The sequence below is a fragment of the Oryzias melastigma genome, linkage group LG2 (assembly GCF_002922805.2).
Source record: "Oryzias melastigma strain HK-1 linkage group LG2, ASM292280v2, whole genome shotgun sequence".
NCBI classification, from domain to species: Eukaryota; Metazoa; Chordata; class Actinopteri; order Beloniformes; family Adrianichthyidae; genus Oryzias; species Oryzias melastigma.
In genome coordinates, this window is record NC_050513.1 from 8,876,686 (window position 1) to 8,887,533 (window position 10,848).

Below are 10,848 nucleotides of genomic sequence, written 5' to 3' on the forward strand. Positions count from 1 at the left end.
TCAAAAATAATCTAAGAGTACAAAAGTGAAACAAAGTGTTTAATGATAAATAGGTCAATTGTGTAACAAGTTTTTAGAAAAATTCTATTGGCATTATAATACATATTGTTTTTCTAATAAATACACAAAAAAACATTTTTTTCTAACAAAACATTATATTGTGTACACAAATTATTATTTCGCGTACACAATAAAAATGCTCAAAATACTAATTTCTGCAAACAAAATCCTAAATTTGGTACATAAAACGCAAACTTGGAGCCACAAATTAGTCATTTGTGTTCACAGAATGTCCTTTTCTACCACAAAATACTGATTGGTAGCCACATAAAAAACACATTTATATGCATAAAATAAAAAGTTGGAGCCACAAAATACTAATTTGTGGCTATTTTTTTTTACCACAAAATGGTAATTTTGAAAATTCTAGTACGTTTACAGAAAATCCTAATTTGTTCAAACAAAATCTTAATTTGTAGACATAAACTGCAAATTTGTACACATAAATACTCATCTGTAAACAAAAGGCCTATTTTTAACTCCAAAAAACCACTTCCTAGACCCAGAATGCTGATTAGTGTCCAGACCATCAGTGAGTGTGGTGATGGTTTTGTCTTTCAGAGTCTGATCTACAACATATAGACTGTATCTACATTCTAGATCCAGTAGAAAGAAACCACCAGTGAGACGAGTCCCTTCAAAATGGGTTATTATTGTCATCTTGACTTGATCCACTAGATGGTCCAATCGAGTCATTACTGGAGAAGAAACACTGAGGAGTTTGAACAACTTTTACAAGAATGAAAGATCCCAGCAGAAGTAGAGCTTCTTTTAGTTTCTTTATGTAAAAAATGTTCCTTCCTGTTTACATTTAGCTGTTCATTGACTTTGTCAATAAAGTTTTGGTGCATTGTTGCTTTTTGTGCACATATGTGTACATATTCATGAAAGTGGTGCCATTTCTATAATTCATTGAAAAATATCTTGACCTGAACAATATAAATTTGTATCATCTGTAAAAATGATAAGCTCTAATTTTGTTGATACCTTGACGATATCATTTAGATAAAGTATAAACAATGTTGGTCCCTAAACAGAGCCTTGGGGAATTCCACGTTATTATCCTTTGTTCTGATCCTCTGCCATCAATTTCAACACATTGAAGTCTTTTATTTAAATAGCTTTGCAGCCAATTCTTACCCACCCCTCTAATACCGTAGTGCTCACATTTTCCTAACAGAAGTGAATGATTCATTGTGTCAAATGCTTTGCTGAGATCAATAAAAACACCGATAGCGTTCTGTTTGTTGTCAATAGTTGTTGTAATATTTTCTGCTAAAGATGTTGATCTGTTATCATCAAAGCCATACTGCTGTTCATTGAAGATGTTGTCTTTTCAACAAAACTGTTTGGTTGTTATCTTTGGTTTGATGTTTTAAAAAATCTTGATATAAATAGTTGTTCTTTTTGCAGGTTTTTCTAACCCTTTTGTCATCCGTGGATTTGGTTTGTGTTTCCTACTATCTGTTATTTTCCTCACTGGACAATGATGATGATAAAAATATGCAAATGTCTCCAAAAAAGCAGCATCGGAGTGATTTCCATCTTCAACATAAACCTCTTTCCAGTCATGATGTAGGAGTTGAGCTCTGAAAGCCTCTATTGCATCTGGTGTTCTTGCTCTGACTGCTTTATGGGACTTATTTGATCTGACATTTTCCAGTAGGTCCAAAGTGGGTACGTAACATTAGGACCCATGTGGGGCCCATATTTTGGCCCATGTGGGCTGGAAGTGGGATTAACACAGGCTCAATATGGGTCCCAACTGGGATATGTTCCCAAGCCCCACTCTGGCCCCACTGATGTAAAGAACACATGAGACACATTTACATTTTATTTCTTAAAACGCTGAGATAATTTTATTGTAGCAGCCATGATAATATTTATTTATTANATTCTGAATTGTTGGGAGTAAATTTGATGTAATTTTTTTTGCATGTAATTATTTGTCTGCTAGCCAAATAATTAGGGGCTGGTGTGTAGCAGCCATGATACTATTTATTTATTATTTCAATTTTTTTGTGTGTCACGTGATGAGGAAAGAGATCATTAGGCGGACCTGTTCACCTGGGTTTTTTTGGTTCTGTTGGTTCAGAGAGAGGGTGTACAGGGCCCGGTATTTTTTGTTGAACGCTTTATTTGCCTTTGTATTTTGGAACGATCAAAAACACATTTTTTGTTATCCGTGTCTACGATGATCTTTAATAAATCAAGATACATCCAGAGGACATTTTCTTCATCTTTTTTGGAGCGCGTCACAAACAAGGTCCTGCCGCAGCCTCTCTAGCGGCTCATGAGTCCGCAGCCGCTACATTTATTGTAGATTTTTTTAAGAATACAAAGAATTTAGGCTGCAATTTTTTCCATTTTGAGGTGCAAATAAAAACGTTGAAATGAATATAAAAAGTTGAATGAATAGTTCATGATTGAGTCCTTCAGGTTGATCCTAAAGATGATGATGTTCAAAGAAAGACTGAAGATGATCATAAATGAAGGAGTTTTAATCCTCCATCATTCCAGTATTTCAGCTGGATTGTAGATAAATGAGTTGTGGAAACGTGGATTTACAGAATCTCAGAGAAAAATCAACATTCTGCTTGAAGAAAAAATCCTGGATGATGTGAACTTGGTCCCTCTGTTCCTGTTTGAAGCTGCATGAAGATCTCTGATGTTTTTGAAGGAGAAGAGTGTTAAAGTCAATCATCTGCAGCATTGGAGCCATGGATTCAACCTGAACTGAACCGAAAGGCTTCTTCTCTCCATCGGATGGAACTGAAGTGAACTGAAGAGTTGTTGGAAAAGAACCTCCACACCCTGAACAGACTTAAAAAGAAAGAGAAGATTTCTTCATTTGTGTTTCTTTGGACCTGCTGGAACACGGACCACTACCAAAGATGGATCCTACCTGTGGCAGTGAGGAGATCTAAACCACTGCATCATGGGATTTGACTGCACATGTCTGTCAGTGTGGAACTGGGTTTTTAGTGGATTTGTTTTGTGGAGAGGACATTTTCTGAAGCAGAATTCAAAATCATAGAAAAAGGAGCCAAAGTCATCAGTAAAGTAACCCTTCATACTCGAGTTCTATTGGTTTAAAATGAATTTAGTTTGATCTGAAACTTGTTCAGTTTTAGCTAATATGAGTACTTTACCTGCAGAGAACCAACAAACAGCAGAAAGCCACACTGTGGGAAAGACTCCACACTTCTGACTGATGTTCACGTCCACTTTATTCTTCACAGGAAAGATTGGAACAGAACACTGACGACTAAAAAGAACAGAGAAACACTTCTAATCTCTGATACAAAACAGGAATCACAACAACACACAGACTCTTCCTTAAACAATTTTAGGAAAATCTTTTCTTCACAAAATAGTTAGTTATTAACATGACTCAACAACATATTAACAGTGATTATTTTATATTAAAAAACAATATTGAAATGTTCCCAAATCACATAAAAGTGTTAGAATTAGAGATGCATTGAAATAATTCCAGTGTTGTCATGGTAACACAGATAGACAACATTGTCTTAGCATAAACTCAAACCACAATGGTTCACTTAAACACTTTTAAACAACACAATAAAAGTACAAAAACTTACAATACAAATGTAACCAACAAAAATTGAACTTAATCATAATGTCTTTACAATTTTAATCTAATATATTTAATAAATCAAAACAACACATTTATATCTACATGCATATCTAGAAAAAGCAAAGTTTAAAAATGTATTACTTTTGTCAATCAATCCAATAAGTGAAACTCATGATGTATAGAATTATTTACTTTTTCCTTTATTTTGAGCAATGTGATCATAGTGGCTGATAGAAAACCTAAAAATAGAAAATTAGAATATTCAATCAGAAGAATGTTTTCCGCACATGTCAGATTCAGAAAAGTGTTCTTTTCTCTCCATTCAATAATCACTTGTTCTTCCTTTTCATTGAATGACTGCATCAATGTGGTATGGAGGCCATCAGCCTGTGGCTCTGTGTACATGGAATGAAAGCTCAGGTTCATTTGATAGCCGACTTCAGCTCATCTTCATTGTTGGCTCTGCTGTCTCATCTTCCTCTTTAAAAACACTTCATAGATTTTTTTATTGGGTTCAGGTCAGGGAATTTGCTGGTTGATCAAACACAGAAACAGTTTAGGGACAAGCAGGGTTAGGTACCTTTAGTAGAGTGGAAATGATCCAAGTTCTGCTGGAAAATAAAAGCAGAATCTCCACACAGCTTGTCAGCAGTGAAGTGTTTTAGAAACCAACTTCATTTTATCAACTGACAGACCATTTTAAGGTCTTTATTATGTTATTTTTAAAATAAAATAAGGGAAAATGTTTTTTTTTTTACAATACTTAAACCTTCCTAGTTAAAACTTTATTGTCTTTTCTTCATGGCTCCCCTACTGTGGGTTTCCCTTGCTTAAAAAAAGGCTTCTCTCCTGTATGAGTTCTCATGTGTGTTTTGACCGAAACTGCATGACTAAAACTTCTGTCACAAACTTTACACAAAAAAGGCTTCTCTCCTGTATGAGTTCTCATGTGTGATTTAAGACTAGATATTTGACTAAAACTTCTATCACATTCTTTACATGTAAAAGGCTTCTCTCCTGTATGAGTTCTCATGTGTATTTTGAGAGAATCTGTACGACTAAAACTTATGTCACATTCTTTACAGGTAAAAGGCTTCTCTCCTGTATGAGTTATCATGTGTGATTTGAGATGAGAAGTCTTATTAAAACTTCTATCACATTCTATACACATAAAAGGCTTCTCTCCTGTGTGAGTTCTCATGTGTGATTTGAGATGAGAAGTATGATTAAAACTTCTATCACATTCTATACACATAAAAGGCTTCTCTCCTGTATGAGTTCTCATGTGTGCTTTGAGAGAATCTGTACGACTAAAACTTATGTCACATTCTTTACAGGTAAAAGGCTTCTCTCCTGTATGAGTTCTCATATGTGCTTTGAGATTAGATTTATCATTAAAACATTTGTCACATTCTCTACATATAAAAGGCTTCTCTCCTGTATGAATTCTCATGTGTCTTTTGAGACTGTCTTTACTCCTAAATATTTGGTCACATTCTTTACACAAAAAAGGCTTCTCTCTTGTATGAATTCTCATGTGTCTATTGAGATGAGATTGTCGACTAAAACTTTTATCACATTCTGTACATGAGAAACGCTTCTCTCCTGTGTGAATCCTCATGTGTCTTTTAAGTTTATTTAAATGACTAAAACTGTTATCACACTCTTTACACGAGAAAGGCTTCTCTCCTGTGTGAGTTCTTATGTGTCTTTTGAGACTGTCTTTACTCCTAAATACTTGGTCACATTCTTTACACAAAAAAGGCTTCTCTCCTGTATGAATTCTCACGTGTCTATTGAGATGAGAGTGTCGACTAAAACTTTTATCACATTCTGTACACGAGAAACGCTTCTCTCCTGTGTGAATCCTCATGTGTCTTTTAAGTTTATTTAAATGACTAAAACTGTTATCACACTCTTTACACGAGAAAGGCTTCTCTCCTTTGTGAGTTCTCATGTGTCTCTTAAGTTTGGATGCATCACTAAAACTTTTGTCACATTCTTTACAGACATAAGGTCTTTCTTCAGACTTAGTTCTCATGTGGACAGACACATCGTGTGGAATTCTTGTTCTTTTATCAGACTTTGTAGAGGAGTGTCTCTTTTCCTTTAGGGACTGTTTGCATTTCTTCACCAAAGTTGTCATCTTGAACTTTTTACTAACATCAGAGTCGCACTGACTTTCTGACATGTGAGAGCTGACCACACTTTGGACATGACTTCTGTCTCTTCTCTTCCTCTGATCTCTGTTCTGTGGCTCTGTCTCTTCATCTGGAGTTGATGTTGATTCTTCATGTTGGTTTCCTTCTTCATCCTGACTATCAGTTCCATTCAAGCTCTGCTGATTGTTTCCATCTGCTTCACTGTCAACATGTTCCTCAAAAGTAGGAATCTCCATCAAGGTATAAGTGTCCTTAATCTGTATAGTTTGGGGTTCCTCCAGCTCCTCTTCAATCTGTGGGGATTCTGGATACTCTTGTTCCTCTTCAATATGTGGAGGTTCTGGTTCCTCGTGCTCCATTTTAATCTGTAGAAGTTTTGTTTCCTTCGGTTCTTCTTTAATCTGTGGAGATTCTGGATTCTCCTGGTCCACTCTGAAGTTCGTCTGCTGGTTGCAGAGATCCTCTTCAGTTGACCAATGCTGGGGTTTAACTGCAGGGACACAAACATATGATAAATATGACAATATGACAAACATATGACAAAGATTCATTTTAAATGACTTTTTGTCAAACACCAGTCAATCCATCAATCAACTAGGGCTGCCACAATTATTCTGATAGTCAACTAACTAATCATTGATTGTTTTTTTTTTCAATTAGCTGAGTAATCGGGTCATGCATAAACTGGATGTAAAACACACATTAAACTTAAGGTGTTTAAGCTATATGCTAAGTAGAAATAAAGACAGTTAGTTAAGTTAGCTAAACCAGTATTTTTCAACCTTTTTTGAGCCAAGGTACACATTTTCCATGAAAAAAATCCCACGGCACACTAGCATCCAAAAGGTAAAAAATGTTAGTCTGTATTGATGTACGGTCCCTCCACAATCTAGTGTACATTTTTTTAAATAAGCAGGAAGCATCATTGCAGTGCAGAGGTGCTGTCACTTTAACCCAGTGTTTCTTAATCTCAGTTCTCTTACACCCCCATGAACACCCCCCCCCCAACAACTTTCTGCTGCAAATATCATCGGAATCATTAGTCAATCTGCTCAAGTTAAACGTATATCTCTTCAAAACAATCTACATTTATTATCATAAAAGAATGACAAAAATAAGAACTTTTTTAAAAGAATCCTTCCAAATCTTTCAGACAAAGTTAAAACAACGGTCTTTCCGTGTTTCCCTCCACAATAGTGATGGGAATTCTGGCTCTTCTCAAAAATTCCGTTTTTTTTTTGCATTAGTTCTCTTTAGGTTACCAAATGACTCATTAGTATGTATTATGCTTTATTTAATTCCTTATAAACTACTATATAAAATTATGCACAGAATCCATGATGTGAATGCATATAAAGTGTAAATTCTGTGTATGCTGTTATTTATCCCTTCCAGAAAAAATGTAAAAAAATAAGTGAAAAAAGAATTGGCTATTAACTATTCAGTATTGAACTCTACATTTTAAGCTTTTTTCCTTTTAAACACATTTGAAGTGAACAACACAAAACTCTGCAACCACAACCCAAAATTAAACTGTGCAAAACCAACAAAGACTTTTATTCACATTGACATTAAGAAAGATGAAAGAGTTTCAGCTTTGAGGATGTCATCTGTTTCTTCTGTCAGTGATGATCTGCTCTGTTTTAGAGAAGATTCTCTCAGTTCTCAGGTGGTTGTGGAGCCATAAATATATATAGAGAGAGTATATGTACTTACAGACGTTGACAAAATTGTTGGTACCCCTCAGCTAAAGAAGGAAAAACCCACAATTCTCACTGAAATCACTTGAAACTTACAAAAGTAACAATAAATAAAAATGTATTGAAAATTAAATAATCAAAATCAGCCATCACTTTTGAATTGTTAAATAACATAATTATTAAAAAAAAAACTAATGAAACAGTGTATATATTGCTCAAAAACCACCTGTGCAGACACCTGAGAACTAAGAGAATCTTCTCTAAAACAGAGCAGATCATCACTGACAGAAGAAACAGATGACATCCTCAAAGCTGAAACTCTTTTGTCTTTCTTAATGTCAATGTGAATAAAAGTCTTGATTTAGTGGTTTTTGCACAATTTAATTTGTATTTTGGGTTGTGGTTGCAGAGTTTTGTGTTGTTTACTTCAAATGTGTTTAAGAAGAAAAAAGCTTAAAATGCGTAGAGTTAAAAACTGAATAGTTAATAGTTATTTTACTGTTAATTTTGTACATTCTATCTGGAATGGATAAATAACAGCATATACACCCTATTTTCCGGACTATAAGTCGCACCGGAGTATAAGTCGCACTTTTAAGAGAATAGTCCAACATTTATGAACAAATTCAACAAGACCGACTTAACGTTGCATTTGACATCAAATGCGATTCATGCTTCAAATTCGAGTCTGCTGAATCTTTTGATCTGCGTCTAATTTAATGCTCAATGCTTGTCCAAAAATGTGTTCATAAACTAGACACTCCCATTGGAGAAGCTGTCTGAAGTTTTTAGCCTCATCACTACATGATGGAGGCTTTGGCTGTTTATCTTGTTTAAAATACACAGAAGACACGGATGATGTTGAGAGGTTAACTTATTTATTTTAAAGAACTCCACAAAAGCATCTATAATCATGTCTCCATTCTGGGTTCAGGACAGCAGTTTTTTGTCTTTTTCTTACGGCGATCGTTACCTTCTAGCCTGCAGGAGCTGCATCTAAATGACAGTTTTTAGCTGCTCTTCTGTCTGTTTATAACCCAGTTTGATGGCTTGTTGTCTCGCATTAGCCCAGGAAGAGAAAAATAAAAACAATAATAATAATGTCTTGATGCAAATGAGAAAAACATCACAACATCCATGAGGAGAATGATTAGATTATCAGGAACGTTTGTTTTGAACGTAACTTCTTCTTCTGCGTTTCTGTCAGCTGACAGCAGTAGATACTGATACACAAACCTACAGTGACCTCTAGTGGTTGTTATTGGGAAACAACAGCCAAAAGGCAACCGGTGCAAGTGGGGAAAATAACAAATATATGAGCCTATGTATGTCTAACAAAATCACATATAAGTCGCTCCTGAGTATAAGTCGCACCCTTGGAAAATCTATGAAAAAAAGTGCAACTTATAGTCCGGAAAATGCAGCATAATTTACACTTTATATGAAAAAACATATTTACATCATGGATTTTGTGCATAATCTTATCTAGTAGTTTATAATGAACCAAACAAAGCAAACAACAACCTAAAAAGCCATTTGGTAGCCAAAAGAGCCGCTGTTTTAGGAAAACGAATGCAAAAGAATTGAATTTTGAGCCAGAATTCTCATCACTATTGTGGAGGGAAACAAGAAAAGAACGTTGTTTTTACTTTGTCTGATAGTTTTGGAAGTATTTAAAAAAAGAGAGAAAAAAAAACATTCATAAAAACTGATTATTTAGAAGTATTTTTTTTTTTATCTTTTTTAATCATTCATTAATAATAATAAATCTAGACTGTTTTGACAAAATATACGTTTAACTTGAGCAAATTGATTAATTATGCTTCCCACTTATATAAAAAAATGTACACTAGATTGTGGAGGGAACGAACATCAATACAGACTAATTTTTTTACCTTTTTGGATGCTAGTGTGCCGTGGGATTTTTTTCATGGAAAAAGGTTGAAAAACACTGATTTAGTGAACATATCTATAGAGTGGAGCTGAAGCTCAGAGTCACACTGACCTTCTGACATGTGAGAGCTGGCCACACTTTGGACATGACTTCTGTCTCTTCTCTTCCTCTGATCTCTGTTCTGTGGCTCTGTCTCTTCATCTGGAGTTGATGTTGATTCTTCATGTTGGTTTCCTTCTTCATCCTGACTATTAGTTCCATTAAAGCTCTGCTGATTGTTTCCATCTGCTTCACTGTCAACATGTTCCTCCAAAGTAGGAATCTCCATCAAGGTTTCAGTCTCCTGCTTCAGATCAAGCTGCTCTTCATCCTGACTGATGCAGAGTTCTCCTGGTTCCTCTTTCATCGGGGAAGGTTCTTGTTCCTCTTTAATCTGTGGAGGTTCTGGATTCTCCTGGTCCACTCTGAAGTTCCTCTGCTGGTTGCAAAGATTGTCCTCTTCTCTCATATAATCCTGGGAGATGACTGCAAGGACAAAAAAACAAAAAAAAAAGACCTTTTATTATTTTAAATGTCGTTGTGTTTGTCAAGCATCAAAAGAAAAATCAAAACCCCCCTTTTTTCAGAAGCCCTGGTCTTTTTCTTAGTTCTCTTTCAAAGTTAAGACAGTGACAGGGGATGTCGGTCTTTCAGTCTTCAGTAAGTCAAACACTTAATCAAAGAAACTCTTAAGATCAATAAACTCAAACTCAAGATGAAAATAACAGTAACCCTTTTTGAAACTATATCTTTTAATAAACACACACTCCCCACACCGACACACTATACTCACTCATCCTTTACACTAGTAGGGTGGTGGCAAGATNTCTTCACTCATATAATCCTGGGAGATGACTGCAAGGACAAAAAAAACAAAAAAGAAGACCTTTTATTATTTTAAATGTCTTTGTGTTTGTCAAGCATCAAAAGAAAAATCAAACCCCCTTTTTTCAGAAGCCCTGGTCGTTTTTCTTAGTTCTCTTTCAAAGTTAAGACAGTGACAGGGGATGTCGGTCTTTCATTATTCAGTAGGTCAAACACTTAATCAAAGAAACTCTTAAGATCAATAAACTCAAACTCAAGATGAAAATAACAGTCACCCTTTTTGAAACTATACCTTTTAATAAACACACACTCCCCACACCAGTACACTATACTCACTCATCCTTTACACTAGTAGGGTGGTGGCAAGATTGTAAAGAGTGAATTTCAGCTAACACTGCTGGAGTAGAGCTGACAGTTCCTTGGGAGGGTTCCCTTGATGAAGCATATGAACACAAGAAACTACGATACTCTGACTTGGTGGCTGAGTCAGAGGACAGAAAATGGAAAGTCTCAGCACATTTTAGTTGTTCAAGATGTCTGCCGTCTGGAGTTTTTTCCACACAAGAT

The 10,848-nt window shown here is 35.3% G+C and overlaps 1 protein-coding gene across 1 annotated transcript; it reads right to left on the minus strand.

The window, feature by feature from the left end:
• Positions 1-3,272: 3,272 nt before the first annotated feature.
• On the minus strand, positions 3,273-9,582 carry LOC112138467 (gastrula zinc finger protein XlCGF57.1-like). Its single transcript, XM_024261022.2, has 2 exons — positions 9,529-9,582; positions 3,273-6,313 (listed from the first exon to the last, which is right to left on the minus strand). Exons 1-2 carry the CDS (start codon positions 9,536-9,538, stop codon positions 4,461-4,463), a joined length of 1,863 nt encoding a protein of 620 aa, XP_024116790.1. The 5' UTR covers positions 9,539-9,582; the 3' UTR covers positions 3,273-4,460.
• Between the last annotated feature and the right edge of the window lie 1,266 nt (positions 9,583-10,848).